This window comes from Dromiciops gliroides, chromosome 5 (assembly GCF_019393635.1).
Source record: "Dromiciops gliroides isolate mDroGli1 chromosome 5, mDroGli1.pri, whole genome shotgun sequence".
NCBI lineage: Eukaryota > Metazoa > Chordata > Mammalia > Microbiotheria > Microbiotheriidae > Dromiciops > Dromiciops gliroides.
In genome coordinates, this window is record NC_057865.1 from 176,912,454 (window position 1) to 176,933,805 (window position 21,352).

General features: G+C 38.8%; 1 protein-coding gene across 1 annotated transcript in view; it reads left to right on the plus strand.

The window, feature by feature from the left end:
- The window catches only part of DNAI7 (dynein axonemal intermediate chain 7), a 69,049-nt gene that overhangs the window by 28,905 nt on the left and 18,792 nt on the right, over window positions 1-21,352 (plus strand). The window contains exons 5-8 of the mRNA XM_043967598.1: window positions 5-151; window positions 6,619-6,722; window positions 12,287-12,596; window positions 19,764-19,848. Coding sequence (XP_043823533.1) covers window positions 5-151; window positions 6,619-6,722; window positions 12,287-12,596; window positions 19,764-19,848 — 646 coding nt within the window. The remainder of the gene's footprint in view (window positions 1-4; window positions 152-6,618; window positions 6,723-12,286; window positions 12,597-19,763; window positions 19,849-21,352) is intronic.

Genomic DNA, 21,352 nt, shown 5'->3' on the forward strand with positions numbered 1-21,352 from the left:
CTAGCTAATTGAGAAACTGGAATTAGTATTATTGGATACTCCACCATATGAGCTGACAGATGAACAAGTAGCACAGTACCAAGGATCAATCCTAGAACTTCGAGAACTTCTTCACCTGAAGTTCAATGAAGCCACAGAAACTCTCCTTAAAGTAAGTGTGATACATTGTTAGCTACGCTCAATTCTTTTTGAACTGAAGTAAAAATGCCACAGGAAATTTATGCTGTGCAATAAAGAAATCGATTCTTTCATACATAATCTAAAACTCACTTTGTGCACGATGTTGGCTGGAATTGACAAAATTATGTTAAATAATATGTGATGTAAACTTGGTTAAAAAAGCAGTTGCTACAGGAATACAATACGTTTACTTTCCCATATTATGATTCAAAAAGTTTAATATATCATCTAAGGCACCTCTCTTTTTTTAATAAATATTTTTATTTATAGTTTTGAGTTCCAATTTTTTATTCCTTCCCCCTCCCTGAGGCAGTAAGCAGATATGGGTTATACATGTGCAGTTATGTAAAACATTACCATATTAGTCATTTTGTACAAGAAGACTTGAATAGAAGAAAAAAATGAAAGAAAGTGAAAAATAGCATGCTTCAGTCTGTGTTCAATTAATATCAGTTCTTTCTTTGGAGATGGATAGTATGCTTCATCAGTAGTCCTTTGGGATTATCTTGGATCATTGTACTGCTGAAAATAGTTAAGTCATTCACAATTCTTCCTCAAATAATATTGCTGTCTCTGTGTACAATGTTCTCTTGGTTCTGCTCACTTCACTATATATCAGTTCATACAAGTCTTTCCATGCCTTTCTGAAATCTTCCTGCTTCTCATTTCTTATAGCACAATAATATTTCATCACCATCGTATACCACAACTTGTTTAGCCATTCCCCAACTGATGGGCATTCCTTTGATTTTAAGGTACCTCCCTTACAAGGGGTCCCCCAGAATAGCTACTCCAGGTTCAAGATCCTTTCTAAGGAAACATCCCCTCAAAACAGTACCTCATGAACCTCCTACTGATGCATTGGCTTTTTTTTTCTAATCAGGTAGAGGATTCAGTTAGTTAAAAGCAAAAACTTTTAATGACATATTATAGGAAGATTTGCAGTAGGGCATTCCTCATATAAAACTAGGGAATGTCTTCCCTCAAATATACACACCAGCAGTGGGAACAGTGAGCATGGATAGGGAACAGGCTCCAAGGGTTCATACAAAGGGACCGTGTGTGTGTGTGTGTGTGTGTGGGGGGGGGGTTGTAACTCACATCAGATGTCTTCTGGTGATGTCATTAGGCTACTCTGACTGTGCCTGCTTCTTATTGGTCACATCATGTCTCTTGGTCCTGGGTGCATTCCTTTTCTAGTCCCTGCTGGTCTTGCCCCCTAATTTCCTTTGGGGGATTTCTCTGCTATTTCCAGCATTTCTTTTAGGCACTGCTGCCTAGTACTATCATGTGGACCTCTTTAGGGCCAGCCAAATCATTATAGCTTCTAGTAAGGGCAGCATGAAAACTCTTTTGTCTTAGCCATTACACTTGCTGGAACTATGTCAAGAAGTTCCTTGAGAGATGTGGGCCATTCTACACACCTTGATTTCAAACCCAGCTCTGCATCACTTCACGTTCTTGCAAAATATGTGGAAAGTTCAAGAGGAGGATCAAAGAAATTACTAGTTGATGTGTATGGGATCACAATAACTATTTTTTTTGGGGGGTGGGGCAATGAGGGTTAAGTGACTTGCCCAGGGTCATACAGCTAGTTGTCAAGTGCCTGAGACCAGATTTGAATTCAGGTGCTCCTAAATCCAGGGCCGGTGCTTTATCCAGTAGCCCCTCCCCCCACATTAACTATTGATAAAGAGAAGCCAAAATATTCAAATCTCCTTTTGCTTCTCTTTTCTCTACCAAGGAAAATAGTTTTTAGACTATAAAGAATGAACATCAATGGCCTTTCAAGTTGATAATGAATAATAACTTTTTTTTAGATCCAACTATTTAACTGATTCTGAATGTGTCTAATTATACTATTGTTTAGTCTTCAACTCTCCATTTCCTCCCCTCCCTCCCCAGTACAGCATGTGATAACTAAACATGTTGCTAAAATCTAGGTAAACTATTTCTACAACATTAGTGGGAATGTTGAAAAAGGAACGAGGTTAGCCTAGAATGATTTGTCCATGCTAAAGCCATGATAACTCTTTGTGATCTTCTCTTTCTTTTACTCACTAACCAATTTAAAAATAATAGTCTATAATTTTTCTAGGATTTAAATTCCAGTATACTGAGTTACTGTTTGCAGATTCTATTCTTTTCTTTTAAAAGAATCAGCATGGGGTGGCTAGGTGGTGCAGTGGATAAAGCAGTGGCCCTGGATTCAGGAGGACTTGAGTTCAAATCCGGCCTCAGACACTTGACACTTACTAGCTGTGTGACCCTGGGCAAGTCACTTAACCCCCATTGCCCCGCAAAAAAACCCAAAAAACCAAATAAAAGAATCAGCATGAGACTTGCCTTTCTTCAGTCCTGTTATTACCTCTCTTGTTCTCCATGATCTTTCAGAAATCACTATGGGTCAGCAGTCACATCTGCTACTTGTTTAAGTAATTGAAGAAATAGTTCATGTGGACCAGGTGACTCAGATTCCTCAAGGGAAGTAGGTGCTGTCTTACTCTCTCTTACTTTATCTTGATAATCAGCTCTATATTAGCTATTTCTATTCTGTTCTTTACAGTCCAAATCAATTCTCCTTGACAAATAAAATGGAAAAAAAGTAAGAATGAAGTAGCATTACCTTCTCTCTTTTGAGTTAGCAGCCATGTCCCTTCTTTGATCCTCTTCTTTTCCCAAAAATAACTTTTAAGTGACTTGCTCAGGGTCACACAGCTAGTAAGTGTTTGAGGTGACATTTGAACTCAGGTCCTCCCAACTTCAGGGCCAGTACTCTATTCACTCTACCACCTAGCTGCCCCTATTCTTCACCCTACTCTTATGGAGCCATGCCACGCTTTTGTGTTCATGCTTTGGTCCTTGTCTTTGCTTCCATCCTAATAAGAAAGTAAATGAACAAATGAATGAATGAATACATAAATAAATAGACAGGTAGATAAATAAAAAGACACATAAATGCATATGGATACACACATATATCTACACATATATTTTTTTTAAAAAAAATCCAAGTTAGTTGCTGTTTTTTCTCCATATCAGAATTATTTCCCATCAGCAGTTTGTCTGCAAAAGATCTGCCTTGCAATTGCAGTGTGAGTTAATAATGTGATATGGCATTTTAGTCAAATCTTTAAGTTGCATTAAAGGAGGCATAGCATTCAAATTGGGGCAGCTAGGTGGCTCAATGGAGAGAGTGCTGGGCCTGGAGTCAGGAAGACTCATCTTCATGAGTTCTAATATGGCCTCAGACACTTACTAGCTGTGTGACCCTGGGCAAATCACTTAACCCTATTTGCCTCAGTTTCCTCATCTGTAATATGAGCTAGATAAGGAAATGACAAGCCATTCTAGTATCTTTGCCCAGGAAATCCCAAATGGGGTTACAAAGAGTTGGAAAAAATTGAACAACAACAACAACAAAGTATCCAAATTGAGGGAAATAGTACTGTTGGACTCAGCCTTAGTCAGATCACATTTGGAGTATTTTTTTGTTTGGGTAACCATATTTTAGGTGGGACAGTGATAATCTGTAGAATGCCCGGAGGAGGGATGACAAAGGGCTAGGTCCTATAAAGATCACTGAAAGAGTATAGGGATATTTGCCCTACAGAGCAGAAGACTTATGCAGGATATTTCCATCATGCTCAGGAATTTCAGGAGTAATAGTGTTTTGCTTGACCTCTGAGAGAAGGACTTGGTGTAATGGGGGCAATCACTGAGAAAATGGAAGCAAGGAAACATTTCCTAAAAATTAGTTATTCAAGAATGGAATGTGCTGATAGAAGACTCTCACTCCAAATCTTCAGGCAGAAGCTGGATGGTCTATTTGAAGGGGCTATTGATTGTAGAAGGGATTCTTTATTAGATATGGGTTGGACTATCAGGCTTTGAAAATCCCTTTCATCTCTGAGAGCTTGTGATTCTGTGGCCTTGACTTCATAATCAGGAAAGCTGCTAAACTGAATTTGTGGTGTCTTCAAGCATAGTCAAGCACAGCAATAGTGCTGTCTACAAGTTACTAAGGCATGGTCTTTATTTAAGAAAGTATAGTGCCTGTCATAGTAGTAAGTTCTTAAATGCTTATTAATGACTTGAAAAGGGGTAATAGTTTCAGTGTAAAAGAATGGTATAGGTTCTATAATTAATAGTTAAAATCTGGGAATTTAAGAAGCAATTTTACTTTCAAATTACTCAAAGAATTTAATTGATAAAGGAAAAAAATGTTCTTTTAAATAAAGAAGCTAAGTAAGCCTATATTCATTCATTTGCTTATTCAGCAAACATTTATTTTTCACCTGTGGTATACAGAAAACTACTAGGTATTTGAGATGATCAAAAAATCAAAACAAAACAAAACAAAACATTTTTTTTTTTTTTGCAGCTTGTGATCTCTTGAAAGCTACCCCAGGTTTAAAGCCCATTTAGGGTGGGTCTCTCCTGAAAAATCATAACTCACAAGCCCCCAGGAATGTTCCATTGCTAGATCAATCAGAAGAGATATTAGCTCATAAAAAGATTTTTAATTAAACAGAATAGCAAAATAAATGACATAAAATTCTTGCCATACTTACAGGGGAATATTCTCATATAGATTACTCTGCCATCAGTGGTAGAGGGAACATATGTGGGGGCATGCGTGTTGAGGGTTCATGTGGTGCTAGGAACACTCATGGTCTGAGAACATGCCATAGCCAAAAGCATTTCATGTTTCTAGAGTGGTATTCTTCAGTACTACTGTTTGCCTCGTATTCCTGGCCTTGTCTCTTGGAGCTGACATCAACTGCTCTGGTAGTGTCATACTATCTACTACTGTGCTGCAAGCTAGGCGTGTCCTCCTATTGTGTCTTCTTTACTAGGTGACTCTTTTCAGCTCCTTCAGTGATATCTGTTGGACTTAAAATTGAATTATAACTGCTTATGTGATCTGTTTTCCACAAGAAGGAACCTTATCTCATTTCGCCATGACATCAGGTTTTTAGTTCTTTTTTTGAGTTTAGGCTTCTAGATAGACCCAGTCTATCAGTAAAAGCTAACAGAAACTTAGGTTTAGATTTATGCTTGTTTTTGTGTGTGTGTGTGTGTGGGGGGGGCAATGAGGGCTAAGTGACTTTCCCAGGGTCACACAGCTAGCAAGTGTCAAGAATTTGAAGCCAGATCTGAACTCAGGTCCTCCTGAATCCAGGGCCAGTGCTCTATCCACTGTGCCACCTAGCTTCCTTCTATGCTGTCTTTTGAATTCTAGCGCTTTGCTTCTACCTCTACTGCTATTCCTTGACTGCAGTGTTCTCTTGAAACAGGTGACTTTCAATTTTTTTTTTCATTCTCCTTCATGCTCCTTGTGGTCCAGGCAAATCATTTTTGGATTGCCAATATCCAAGACTGAAAGACTTGAAAGGTACTGAATGGGACTAATAACTTTTTTTCTTCCATCCCTGTCAGCAAAAAAATTGTTGGCGCCTTTACAATTTATACCACAGAGCATTTGCCCTCCAGGAGCTTGTAGTCCAAAGGACATATACTTTGGATTTTTCTTTCTTTCCCTCTGTTTCATCTCTGTTGAGCCTTATTTATTCTAGCACATTCATGTCCAAAAGCCCTCACTCTGGATTCCAAGGATCTGAGTTCATAACCCAATTCTCAGGCTCACTCCCTGGGACCTCAGTTTCCTCTTATGGAAAACGAAGAGGTTGAATTAGAGCATCTTTGAGGTTCCTTACAACTCTATTGGTATGATGCCATTGTCACTATCAAGATGATTCGATTAGGATGTTTGTTTCCTACTCAATAAACTCCAGTGGTTCCCTAGCATCTCTAGGATAAAATATGAACCTTTATATTTGGCATTCAAAGCTCTTCACAACTTGGCTCTGACTTACCTTCTCAGCATTATTACACATGACTCCTCTCCACACACTCTAGAATTCAGCCATCCTGGCCTTTTTACTGTTCCTCAAGACTCAGCTCCAGTACTGTCTTTTATAAGAAATCTTTCTTATTTCTCCCACCGGCTAGAGTATTCCACCTCAAAATTGACTTGTATTTATTTTTGTATGTACATATAGATGTACATGCTGTCTTCCCCCAAGAGAATGTAAGCTCCTTAAAAGCAAGGGCTGTTTTACTTTTGCCTTTGTATCCCTGGAGCCTAGTACAGTGTGTGGTACATGGTAAGTGCTAAATAAATGCTTTTTTTTTTTTTTGGTGGGGCAATGAGGGTTAAGTGACTTGCTCAGGGTCACACAGCTAGTAAGTGTCAAGTGTCTGAGACAGGATTTGAACTCAGGTCCTCCTGAATCCAGGGCTGGTGCTTTATCCTCTGTGCCACCTAGCTGCCCCCAATAAATGCCTTTTGATTAATACATTGATTGTTGGACACTAAGGAGGCTTCTAGGTTTTTAAACTTTATTTTTTGTTGTTGTTGATTTACTTTTACAGGAAGCCAGTTCTTTAGTAGATACTGACAGTGGAAATATGGAGAAGATCATTCAAGATGAAAATATCGCTTTGTATGTTTGGGCAAACCTCAAGAAGAATCCAAAGTAACTCTATAATGTGTTTCTTTTCTTTTAGGCAGAAAAAAATGAGTAGTCAAACTTTCATAAACAGGTTAAAGAGAATATCTTTTATTATTATTATTATTATTTTATTATTATTTTTTTTTGTGAGGCAATTGGGGTTAAGTGACTTGCCCAGGGTCACACAGCTAGTAAGTGTTAAGTGTCTGAGGCTGGATTTGAACTCAGGTACTCCTGACTCCAGGGCCAGTGCTCTATCCACTGTGCCCTAAATTTTTAAACATATGTATGCATATATTCATACATGTATATATTTTTTTTAAAATACTATGATCTTGAGACATAAAGCGTGGGAAAGAGCATATGCGTGAGGATACAAGAGGAAGAAGAAACAGAAGAGATATTATGTTGAGAATATGTTATAGACCAGCTGGCTGGAAGGCTTCTATCTGTGTGACTTCAGAAAATTACTATAACTTTCTAAGTTTCAGTATTTGTAAAATGAACTAAATGATCTCTGAGTTTCCATCCAGTTGTCTATTAGATTCAGGATTGTTAAACTCTAAACATTAAAATGCTATTAACTTGTTAGTGAATTAGGATCTTGGAAGGAAATAACTGTGGCATTTTAACATTCAAAATAGATAAGGAGGTAGCCTGGGGCAGGGCAAAGAGTACTGGATGTTGATTTGAATTCTGCCCCTGACACTTAGTAATTGTGTGATCCCTTTTTTGGGAATCTCTGAGGAATTGTGGAGAATGATAATAGTGCTCTGGGACTACCAAGTTTTGTGCCAATTTTTAAAAGGGGAAGACAGTAGATACTTCAAACTATAAGCAAATAAGTTGGACATTGATTCTTGGGGAAATTACAGACACATTATTTTAATGGACCATTGGAAGTTTTGATTTCTATTCAGTCAGCCAGTATTGATTAAAAACAAGTCATTCCAGGCCAACCTCAGGCTTACTCACTTGTGAGTGTGAAAGGGACATGTTGTTAGATTCCCCCATGTCTGGCTGCAAGTGAGAGACACTGGGGGAAGTTTCTCTTGCTATCCTTATAAACTTCTTGTTCCAGCCTTTTAATTGGCCAAGTCATTCTTCCGTAGGCCTCATTTCTTTCTTCTTTCTTTCATCTCATTCTTTCAGTCTCCTGATTTCAGACTTTATTTTAGGGCCAGACTCTGCACACTTCTGGGGAGAATGTCTGAGCTAAACTTTTGTCCTGTTGGATCCATGAACTCTTGGGAGAATTAGGTGTTTTGTTATTTCAGGATCTCAGGAACAGTTTGTGATCAGTCCGTGGCCACGAACATTTTCAGTGCGCCTGATGTGGTCTAATTCTAATTACTGCTCTCCTGGTCTGAGCTTTGTAAGTTCCTGTCTTGAGTTAGGGTTCTGTTTGCCTGCCCCTGGCTGAACTTTGCAGTAGACTATTTCTGGACTCAGCTACTGTTACTTAGGTGGAAAGCTTCTACAGGCTTCTCTTTGCTTTTGAAATTCCTGCCCTTTCTATTCTGCCACAGGTATCAGACTGGGCTGGAGGCTAGAAGTGAAATTCTGTTCTCCTTTTGGGGTCAGAGCCCCCACCTAATGTTTGCCTCTGAATTTTTTTCCTTGTTCAGTATACATAGCCTGTGACCTTCATTGCCATTCCTAAATACTGCTCTCCTACTGATCTGTGACGCAGAACTGGATAGTGAACGATAAAGCTGCCTCTTAGCACCTGTTCCCATGTATTACACAATATTGGAGTTCTCCTGTATGAGTGCGGGACCTTTCCTGCCCTCATGCACAGCCTCAATTCTTTCATTCTTATGCTCTAGAATACACTCCTTGGGCCCCTAGTCAGACTCCATCTCCATTCCCAATGTTTGTAGACCTCTCTGTCTGTCTCCCTATGCTGACTTGGACTGGAGTCACTCACTATAATTTTTTTCTTAGATTTCCCAATCAGAACTAAGCTTGGTATATTTTCTGGATTTTTGTGGAGGAGTTGTGTTGGATGAGCTGGGCTAAACTGCTTTCCGCTGCTTTGCCATCTTGGCTCCACCTCCTCTTCTTCTCGTTGTAGTTAAGATGAGAACTGTGTTATAATATAATTTGGTAAATTTTGGCACTGGTCAAGTGACCGACTCTGTAGTGGTAATTAATGGATAAATGTTAAACTAGTGGGAATTCTGTAGAAGAATTCTTTGAGATAGCTATCTTTAGATTTCTTTTCTTTGAAAAAAATGATTATTTCTGATCAATTTATCCCATCCCATCTTTTCCTACTCAGTGAGTCACTCCTTGCAACAAAGCTTAAAGAAAGAGAAAAAAAACAGTTCAGCAAAACTGATATGTTGACTGTGTCTGACAGTATATTGTGATGATTAAAAATATGAGAGACATAGTTTCAGGGTAATTTAATAATTTTTTTAATAAACTGGTAGATTATTAATAAGAGGATGGTCATTGGCCATATCTCTTAGACCAAAGACCCATAATGGTGGTGGGGTCACAGTTTATATACCCTTCTAATTGTAGGCGGTCCATCACATAGCAATCACATCTAATTGGTTGACAAGATTGGAGTCGTGTTATGTTAAAATGAAGTCTGGGGGGCAGCTAGGTGGCACAGTAGATAAAGCACCAGCCCTAGATTCAGGAGGACCTGAGTTCAAATCTAGCCTCAGACACTTGACACTTACTAGCTGTATGACCCTGGGCAAGTCACTTAACCCCAATTGCCTTGCCAACAAAAAAAATGAAGTCTGGGGATTTGTGACTTAAGTTACTCAAATCTTAGCAAGAATGAGATCAGAGGAAGAATCTGGGTTTATGTCTATGGGTTAGGCTATGTATACTGAACAAGGAAAAAAAATCAGAGGCAAATAGTAGCTGTGTGGCTCTGACTCCAAGAGGGGAATAGAATTTCACTTCTAGCCTCCAGCCCAGTCTGATACCTGTGGCAGAATAGGCAGGGCAGGATTAAGAACGCCCCGCTCAAGCTGATCAGAGCACAGTAGTTCATGCAGGTCAAATCTCATTAGTAAAGTCTTTCAGCTATCTAGACAAAACTATTTGTCTCCACCCAAGACTCCTTTGACTCAGATGAATCTTTCCAGGAGAACTGGCCTTTGGAGTGGGGTGGGGCTGGGAATAAGGACTAAGAAAGAAGGGGAGATCAGTGGGTCCCCCAGGATATTGATTATTAATAACTATTTCTTTACAATATGTAAAATTTCATACCCATTGTCATCTACCTCTACAATGAAGGGAGTGAGGTGCATTTTTCTCAAGTCTGCTCAGGGATCAAACTTGGTTATTATAATTACAGAGAACTCAGCTTTATTTTGTTTCTTTTCCTTTTCGTTTGCATTATTGTAATCATGGTGCATGTGGATCTATTCTTTTCTAAAATTTTTATCAATGACTTGGAAGAATACATAGGTGATCTGTTTATCAAATCTCATCTGCCGAGGTGGATAAGTAGCATATTAGATGATAAAATTGGGGTCAGAAAAGATATTGGCAGACTAAAATGAGGACCCATAGCTAAGAAGATGAAATTTGAAAGGGATCAATGTAAAATCTTTTTCTTGGGTTGCAAAAAGGAACTGCAAAAGAACACAAGGAGGACATGACTAAAGAGGAGCTCACATGGGAACCCCCCTCCCCTACCCGCGAGCAGAAAACAAAACCTTGAGCATTTCAGTATATAGCCAGCTCAATATGAGCAACAGGCTGATAGGTGTTATGTGGGAGGAAGGTTAAACCGAGGTCTTCCTGGCTTCAAGGCTGGCTCTCTGCCCTGTTGCCTCCATTAATGCCATCTTGGGTTCACTGATAGGAATAAAATGTCCCAAACAGTGAATGATATCGATAGTTTTGTTATCTTCTGCCTCGGTCACATCATATCCTAAGTGTGCTATGTTTATTTGGGAGGTGCTAAGTTTTTGGAAGGACATTCACAAGCTAGGGCAGGTCTAGAGGAGAGTGACCACAAGCTTGAGAGAACTGGAAACCATTCCATGTGAAGATTCCTCTGGACTTCATCATGCCCTAGGAACCTTGTCATCCTGTAAAATCACATCATCCCTAGAATTCAGCCCTCCTCAGCAGCCCCTGCCCATGGGGCTTCTCCCTTGCTCTGATTGGAGAGGGTGGAGAGTGAAGAGCTCTTCCCAGACTCTCCATTCAAGGTTGGTGCCCAGGCCAGCCATCTCTTTATTTCCCAGAAGGTCATTCTCCCCTGGCCTCCATCATGTTCCTGCAGTACCTTTTCAGCTTCCTTTCATAGGAAGTCTTCTTCTATTAGCTGTGTGAGCTCCTCGAAGGCAGGGATTGTACTATGCCTTTGTATCCCTAGTACCTACCATTGTGCCTAGCACATCAACTGTTTATTGACTGACTGATTGACTAGATGCAAGTCTAGGAATTTTTAGCTTGGGAAAAAAATGATAGGGGGGATAAGGGTCACATTAAGGAGATTAAGGGATATGATTAGGTTCTAAATGTCTGAATGATTATCACCTAGAAAAGAAATCAGGCTTATTTTGCTTAGATTCAGAAGGTAACAAGATTTTTTTCCTCCTCAATTCAACAAGCATTTATTTAGGGTGCCTACTATGTGCCAGGAACTGTGCTAAGCTTTCCCCAAATATTATCTCATTTAATTTTTGCCACAAGCCTTTGGGGTCCCCCTTTTACAACTGAGGAGACTAAGGCTGATGGAGATTAAATGACTTGCACGGGATCACATGGCTAGCAAATGTCACATTCTGGATTTGAATTCAGGCCCAGAGATCTATATACTGCAACACCTATCTGGTGAGACCAGGAGCAGGGATACCAATTAGAAGCCCATTGCAGTAGTCTAGGTGAGAAATGTTAATGACTTAGAAATAGGGTAGGACTAGGACTTAGTTACAGAAAGTCGACTTCCCCTTACTGCAGTGGAAAACTTCCTAACAATTAGAGTTGTCTCAAAGTGGAGTGGGCTGGGTAGGCAGCTTTTCACTGTCAGTGGAACTCTTACATTTTAAGCAAGTGACTACTTGGCATGGACTGCTTTTAGGGAGATTCATATTTCAGGTGGGCACATGTTACACTAGATGATCTTCTAGTTTGTCATCAGGTACCTTCCAACTGCAAGATTTTATGACTTTATTAAGAGAGAGGGAGAGGAGCAAGAAGGTGGCATGAAGTTGAAAGCATTGCACCTGGAGTCAGTGGATTCAAGACCTGGAATCAAATCCAATTCTAGATATTTATCTGTGTGACCCTCGGCATCAGCTGGGTGTTTAAGAGGCAGTTAGTTGGTGCAGTGGATAGAGTGCTCAGCCTGTAGTCAGGAACACCTAAGTTCAAATCTGGCCTCACACTCTTAACTAGATGAGTGACCCTAAGCAAGTCATTTAACCTCTGTTTTCCTCAATTTCCACATCTATAAAATGGGGATAATATTAGCACCTATGAAGATAAAATGAGATAATATATGTAAAGTGCTTTGTAAACCTTAAAGTATTGTTATTATCATCATTAATTATTAGTTTCATAATACCTATATTCCCATATTAATTAAAATTTATCATTAACAGGTATAAAAAGATCAAATTTGGTGACACAGAAGTTGGATTTACAATTCCAAAGTCACTAGCAACAAGTGATATTGCTATCCGTATCTTTCATACTAATTATGATCACATTTCTCCACTACCTGTGATTCCAAGACCAGAAAAACCAGAAATTGTTGAAGCAATTACTGAAGATTCTGCAGAAAAAGAAACTCCTAAGGATGAAGTTCCTCAGGCAGGCCCAGAGGAGGCAACTGAAAATCAAGAAATAGCAACTTCTTCGGTCCCTGAAATGGAAATAAAAGCTGAGGAATCCACTATTAATTTAAAAAAGGTAGGAAGGTCTCAAAAAAAGGGGAACACCTTTTCAGATCACTGGTGTCATTGATGTCTTATAAAATTCTCATGATTCCTCCTACAGTATCTTAAAGCAGTCTGAATGAAATGTCTTTTCTGCCAACTTAAACCTCCTTTCCTTTGTCTCATTTTGCTCTTCTTCACCTTGCAATTAATCACAGAATCAGATTAATGTTCATGATCCATATGGACTGTTTTATACAATGAGTTTCCTCTTGAAGCTGTGTATAAGCTGATTTTTGTATGTCATATTGTAGTTTTAAATGCATTAAGGAGGAAGGTTTTTAATGATATTAGGCTCCGCTCATGTGGCAAAGCTCCTGATGCTGATTCTACTCCTCCTGGGATTTACAAGGTTCACTGCTCATACAATAGCTGGTTGAAATCTTCTGGGTTATGTGGGTGATCCCCAAGGAGTTCCAAGATGTTTCCATTGTCAAGGAAAATGGGTGGGGATAAGGACTAAGAAAGAAGGGGAGATCACTGGGTCCCCCAGGATATTGATTATTAATGACTATTTTTCACAGTATGTAATATTTCATACCCATGGTCATCTACCTCTACAATGAAGGGAGTGAGGTTATCCCCAAGGAGTCCAAGATGTTTCCATTGTCAAGGAAAAGGCAATAGATTGTCCTGCACCAATGATGGGGGTGGCAGGGTATTGGAGGGTCCCTTTCTTCATCATTGTTGGCAAGAGTATTGCCAGATTCTTTGCCTCTTGTGCTAATTTTGGCCTAACAATACCAAGAAAAGAGAGGTTCTCCACCAGCCAGCACTGCACCATCCATATATGGAACTGTCAGTTATAGCAAATGGAGAAATTTTGAATGCTGTGGATAAGTTCAGTTACCTCGGCAGTATATTTTTCAGGGATGTACACATAGATGATGAGGTTGACACACACATTGCCAGAGCTAGTTCAGTGTTTGGGAGGCTCTCCAGAAAAGTGTGGAAGAGAAAAGGTATTAGGCTGTCTACCAAACTGAAGGTCTACAGAGACATTGTGCTGACCTCACTGTATGCTTGTGAAACCTGGACGGTCTTCTGGCGCCATGCCAGGAAACTGAACCTCTTCCATTTGAATTGTCTTAGGAAGATTCTGAACTGCCAAGCATTCAGATTGTATGGCAGAGAGCACAAGTCCATGGGCTGGCCACATTATTCAAATGCCAGACATATGTTTGCCTAAAACACTATTTTGCAGAGAACCCACACAAGGCAAGTGCTGACACTGAGGTCAGAAGAAGTGATAAAAGGATACTCTCAAGGGCTTGTTGAAGAACTTTGGGATAGATTGTGAGACATGGGAGATACCGGCACTGGACTATCCAGTACAGTGTGCCTGCATCAGGGAAGGTGCTGTGCCCTTTGAGCAAAGCAGAGTCACAGTAGCCCAAAAGAAATGGGAGATATGCAGAGTTAGAGAGATTTCCACTCCAGTGTTTGTATTGACTATTTGTGACCTGTGGTACAGCCTTCTGAGCTCATATTGATCTGATTATCCACAGTCAGACACAGTGTACCTTTTTTATCTGTGTGGTGGTTCATTTTTCCTGCTCGTAGTGTTGGAGATGGAGGGAGAGTGTGCTGCCAGATATTGGGGGAAAATGTTTACACTTCCGTTTTTGCTACATCTTCTTAGGAAATATGCTTTTAAAAAAGCTAGTTGAAATGACTTACATAATTAAGATCGAAGAGAAGTCAACTCACTAGTTAATTTAAAACTGGGCAGTTAGGTGGTGCAGTAGAGAAAGTTCCAGGCTTATAGTCAGGAAGACTTGAGTTCAAATTTGACCTCAGGCACTTACCCTGTTTGCCTCAGTTTCCTCATCTGTAAAATGAGCCAGAGAAAGAAATGGGAAATCACTCCAGGATCTTTGCCAAGAAAATCCCAAATAGGCTCATAAAAAGTCAGACACTATTGAAATGACTGAACAACCACAAAAAATCACTTACATGGATGCTATTAGGGTGATATTAACTTATTCTGGGTGATTGATATTTAGGGATACATACTGGAATGAAGGCTCAACATAGTATCATTAGATGAGCCCCTCTGTCCCTAAGGACTTCCCCAAAACACTGGAGTACGTAGCCATCTGTGTTCTGGGCTCATGTTGGTTGTTAGAGTAGGTCAAGAGTCTTGCTAAATATAATAAAAATTGATTGTTTTATCTTCTGTGTTTGGTTATGAACACTTCCATAATTACAGTTGGGAAAGGTATTTCCTTCTTTATTCCACTAATTTGTTGGTGATATGACCTTTTATATGTAAGCTGTATATCTACTTGGAGCACATCTTGGTATATATGGTGTGAGATATTTATCTATACCCAATTTCTGCCAAATTAATTTCCATATTTTTAAGCAGTTTTATCAAGTAGTGAGTCCTTACCTTAATAGTTGGGGTCTTTGAGTTCATTTGAATACTAAATTACTATGTTTATATGCTTCTACTTGTTCTATACCTACTCTGTTCCACTGATTGATCTCTCTGTGGTTTAATCAATACCAAATAGTTTTGATGATTTTGGGTTTATAGCATAGTTTGAAATTTGGAAATGTTAGACCCCCTTTCTTCCTACTATTTTTTCCTTCCTACTTTTGTTTGTTTGTTTTGTTTTGTTTTTTGTTTGTTTGTTTGTTTTTGCAGGGCAGTGGGGGTTAAGTGACTTGCTCAGTGTCAGCTAGTAAGTGTCAAGTGTCCGAGGCTGGATTTGAACTCAGGTACTCCTGAATCCAGGGCCGGTGCTTTATCCACTGCGCCATCTAGCCACCCCCTTCCTTCCTACTTTTTTTTTTTTTTTTTTTTTAGTGAGTCAATTGGGGTTAAGTGACTTGCCCAGGGTCACACAGCTAGTAAGTGTTAAGTATCTGAGGCCGGATCTGAACTCAGGTACTCCTGACCCCAGGGCCGGTGCTCTATCCACTGCGCCATCTAGCTGCCCCCCTTCCTACTTTTAAAATAAATTATTTCCTTTGAGATTTTTGACCTTTTCTTCCTCCAGATGAGTTTTGTTTTTGTATTGTCCTAGTTTCCATAAGGTATCATTCCTATTGGTAATTTGATTGCCACTAGGAACCCAAATAAGTAAGTTATCTGAGGTAATATTGTCATATTAATTTTATTGTCATGGCCAACCCATGCTAATAATTCGACAATTATTTATATTGTCCGTGATTTCTTGAAAGAATGTTTTGTAGTTGTATTCATATAGTTCCTGTGTGTTTGGATAGGTAGGACTCCCAAATACTTTACACAATTTTGTATTTTTGAATGGAATGTCTCTTCTCTGTTTTTTTCCTACTGGATGTTGGTCTATAATATAAAGGAACATGATTTAAATGATTTTTAAAAAGATATTGGGGGGGCAGCTAGATGGGCGGCCGTAGATAGAAGCACCGGCCCTGGAGTCAGGAGTACCCTGAAGCTATCAATCCCGGCCGCAGGACACTTAAACACTTACACACTTACTAGCTGTGTGACCCCTGGGGCAAGTCCACTTAACCCCAATTGCCTCACTAAAGAAAACCAAAAACAAAAAAAAAATAAGATATGGGAAGGGGTGCGTAGGTGGCACAGTGGATAAAGCACTGGTCCTGGATTCAGGAGGACCTAAGTTCAGATCCAGCCTCAGACACTTGACACTTACTAGCTGTGTGACCTTGGGTAAGTCATTTAATCCTCATTGCCCCACCAAAAAAAAAAAAAAGGTATGGGGAGGTGACTGGCTGATTTTTTTATCTTTTACTTTGTTCTCTGGTTCTAATAGTTCAGGGCAGTTTCTCTTTATAATGCACTGATAAGGTAAATGGGCTTTATGTATTTATTTATTCTTGGAATCATTGGTTTTCAGGCTAACTGATGATTTAAAAAATGATTCTTCTTCACTGCTTCAAGGGTCAGTTGTTTTGGATAGCATATACCTTAACATTTTTTCCCTGTCTTGATTTTTCTTTAAAATTTTTGGTTGTCTTATTGCCATTGATTTTCTTTGGCCTATGCTAGTTTTCAGGGACGTCCAGATCTCTTGGGCAAGTTGCATGTCCACAATTTTGTTCTAAGCTCTCATTTCCCTTTCCCATTCTTTTTCCCCCTAGATATAATTTCATTTGACATGGTATTTTATATCTCACTTCATTTCTTCTAGGCACTTTTATAGTCTTTTGTGCCCCAGGACATTCTTTCTTTGAGGCTCTGCTTATACTTGTTGTGGAATTATTTTTTTTCCTTCTGGGTTTCCTACCATCTCTTTATAATAAGTCCATCTGCAGGGCAATATGCCCGAGGCCCTTCCTTGATTTTGTCAGACATTTCAGGGACAGATGGAGCCCATGGGCCACCCTTGATTAACCTCCACTCTTGCCATATGACCAGACTATCTTTTTCATTTGTACATTTATTTGATGACACAAAAGAATCTATCTCTTGCATAGTAAATAAACTTAGATATGGTACAAATTAGGAAATGCTACAAATAATGAAGCATTGATTTTTTTTGTTTATATTTTTCTTTGCCAGTAGAGGGCCTGATACACCTGTTTCAGTTAATTTATACCCCCCTTACCTCCACTCCTACACCTTTGAGAAGTAGAAGCAGTTATTAAGTTGTATGAGGAATACTTGTTCTGTGACAGATAATATTGACTTTCTAGTTATTACCTATTACACTTTTAAAATAGCTCAGTGTAAGTATAGTGCCTTAATATGAATAATATTAAATCTCAACCATCATAATTATCACCAGAAATTGTTAAGTACCCATAGAGTATTCATCAAATTACAAAATTAAGATTAGACATGTTCCCTAACTTCTCAAGTTTATTTAATATAGAGATAAAACAAATGTGTATTGAATACAGATACAGATGACACATAAATATGTATCCTTCCATAGTTATAAAATGATAGAAATAGCTTACATTTTCAGTTATGTAGGGTTTATAAAGTACTTTCCTATATATTATATATTTTAATCTACAAGAGTCCTATGAGATAGAGAAGGAAGGTAGTATTATTCCTGTTTTAAACAGACAAACTAAAGAGTCAGAGTGACAACTAGATAGTCCCAGGCCTGGAGTCAGGAAGACTTAAGTTCAAACTCAGCCTTGGACATTTATTAACTGTGTGTTACAGGGCAAGTCACTTACTCTCTGTTTGCCTGAGTTTACCTATCTATAAAACAGGGATAATAATAGTACCCACCTCCCAGGGTTGTGAGAATCAAATGAGATAAGTGCTTAGCACAGTGCCTGCCACTTAGTAAGTTCTCTGTAAGTGTTGCCTGTTATTAAATGATTTCCCTCAGGTTACATAGTTTATGAATCAGGGCTAGAATCCAGGTATTTTGACCTCCTGGTCCAATGTTCTTTCATCACATCACAATAACATGAAGTGGTAAGTGGTTCTACATTAATTTGGGGGCGGGGTGGAGAAGAGAAGCTTCCTAGAAAAGAGACATCCTTATAGAGTCCAAATACCTAAATATGGGTTTCAGAATTGTTCCTCTAGAAAGCCAAATGCCCAGATCCAGCAATTTCTACCAAGACAAAACCCATTTTAGAGAAAATTAAAAAACAAAATCCTTCTAATGCTGCTAGTACAGTGTTGTTCCTTATGCTATACTTTATAATATTTATCCTTACTGTTTAAGAAAGTTGCTTTTGGTTGTAGAAGATTATTCTCCAGAATTCTGAAGTCTGCTCCTTTTAATATTGCTTGTAAGATCAGTCCTGCTAGACAGAATAGGCATGACTTATGTGCTATGATTTCAGATATTTTGAAAAGTCCCTAATAAATAAGAGAATAAAGGCAAAGGGCGTGAGACAAGGAAGGAAGGCCATAGGAATGCTATTGGGAATTGGGAAGTACTAGCACACAAATGGATGTTAGACACTCCTGAGCCTAATATAATGAATAAGATGATTTATGACCCCTTATACCTGTATCAACAACACACTCTTTGATTGAATTATAGATCATTGACCAAAGGTATAAACTAAGTGTGAATGTATCCTTAATCAATTTAGGAGTGACCAAAGTGCTTTCGAGACATTGGATAAATCGGATGGTGACTACATAGGATTCGTATCAATATCAGGATTGGTTGAGAGAATTGGACTTAAATCTGGACCTATGTGTATTAGAGGAATTGATTCCAGTAGGGAAAACAGTTAAGTTTTAGGCAGATGCTTTGAGGGAGAAGATCTTTCCTCCCATATCTAGAAAGCAGTAAGGGAAATCCCAAGGGAGTAATATTACACATACCCTTGACCCAGAAGGTGGCCCTTGTCCAACTTGAAAGGTTAGAAGACAGTTTGGACTTTCCATCCTCATTGGAAGCAGTATGCCCTAAACAAAAGAGACCCGATTGCTGTATCTGCACCAGGGCTGAGACCACACATGGATAGCTAGAGTCACAGCAGAACACAAGGGCATAGGCACTTTGAGCCCCAAAAAGTTCTATTTAAGAGAGACTTCATGAAAAATCCATGAAGAGATAAGAGGGCTGCCATGGCTGGGAGCCATGAGCTACCCCCTTGTCACATACACTCTATAAGTTCGTGTTCTTTCTTCCCAGGGACCTTGCATGTGCAAGGGAAGATGGTGCCTTCAGGTTTTGGTTTTTTTTTTTTGGTGGGGGGGAGACACTTTATCTGCTTAGTAAGTGTCACTTCCAAAAAAACTAATTAATGCCGACTGGCCAACTGATGATCAGTAGGGAGCATATTGGGTGGGGGCTCATGAACAACCGTGATGTCTCAGCTCTCCCTAGAATCTTGAGAGGAAGAACCACCCTCAGGTGCCATGGCTTGCCAATGTGAATGGAGCTACTGAAGTAGCACTGGAGGTGTTACCCCCAGTTTGTATTCTTTACATCTTCATCTAGAACTCACCTTGAGTATCCATTAATCTCATGAGTTTGTAGCTGTTTGTACTGCTCTTATGTACTTACCATGTTCTACTTTGTGTTATAACTATTTGCATATGATTTGTAAGTTCCTTGAAGATAGGAATCGTGTTTTACTTATTTTGATATCTCCTCTATCCTCTAACATAGCACCCTGCCCATAATAGTCTTCTAGTTAATAAATTTCTATTGAGTTGAATTTAATCTACCTGTGAATGTGTTTTTCCTAGAGCACTACCTCATTCAAAGAAGAAGCTGAAGCAAAAAAAGAGGAAACTGAAATAAAACCATTAAAGAGTGAATCAGCCTTAGGAGGTAAGCTGTCAAATGATCATTCTTTTGCGTAATTGAAGCTTATGGGTTTAATCTTTTTTTTTTCTCAGCAAAATAAGATTATAGGATTAATAGATTTAGAGTTGGAAGGGACCTTAGAAGTCATCCAAATAGCTATTATTATAATTTAGAAATATGAAAAATGACAGTGTCATATATAAAAACATATATATAACATATATATTTGTATGCATATGTAAATATTCTCTAATTAAGTTGACCTTTTATATAGACGTGAAAGGAGGTAAATAGATTAGTGTATGGCTGGTCAAGTGTCACAAGCAGGGTCCAACAGATGAATAGCCAAGATGTCCACTAATATCTTTATGATATCAGGAGAAAGTGAGACAGGTTCTTTGCATGTTGGGTGAATGTATAGGAGGATGTGAATCAAAGTCACATAGGGTGAGCAGGCACAGATGGGTTATGTTCTGTATCATTGTAAAGACCATCAAAACCTAAATCTGAGTACTTAATTAACTTTACATTTTATTCTAATGCTTCTCTCTCTGAGAATTTTTCTATAATTTGGTATATTTTCATAACACGTCCTTTCACTACTTCCTCATTTCCTTCTCCTCAGACCACACTTGGAAATTTTTAATCAATAAATGAAAAAAAAAACATTAAACACTCAGTATATGTCAGGCACTGAGCTTAGTACTGAGGGTTCAGGTACAAAAAGTGACAGTCTGCCCTCAAGAACCTTACATTCTCATAAGGGAAGATAACACATCCTGGGGAGTAGTAATCAGTAATAAGGAGTTTTGTTCTGGGGAATCACAGGGATGATGAGATAATCCATTAGGCAGTTAATTGACATACTGTTTCAGGAAGCAACAGTTGTAGTGATTTGAATACTGTCCCCAGAACAAGAATTGAAAAGTATATGTATATATATATATATATAATGAGTGTGTGTGTGTATGTGTGTGTGTGTGTGTGTGTGTGTGTGTGTAGAAAGGTAAGCACAGGAGACAGGAATATAGTAAAATGAAAGCTTGGTCAGTTAGATAAAAGGTTAAGTAAGTTTGCATTCATTCAGTCAAGATGGTAGAATACTAGTGTAGGAGGTCCAAAGATGAGTGGATTATTTTCCCCAGGGACTAGAGTCTTTAGTTTACATGGGACCACAAAACCATGGGTTCATAGGTTGAGCATTGAAAGGGACCTTACCCAAGCATCTCATTTTACAGATGAGGAAATAGGCTACAGTTCACACAGATAGTAAGTGGCAGAAAAGAAGCCTTCTGTCTCCAAATCCAGTGCTTTTAACTGAGTGCCATGCTTCTTCTACTTATCCATGCTGCTATCTTTACAACCTTTCCATAATTAAAAAAAAATAGAGTGAGCTTCTTATAGCTAATATGATTCATCTTTTAAGTGATGATCACATATGATTTATACAGGAAATGTTTCTCAGTGGGACACGATCTTTATAGCATAATCCAAAAGTAATTAACACCTGTTCCATGAGGATCATTTT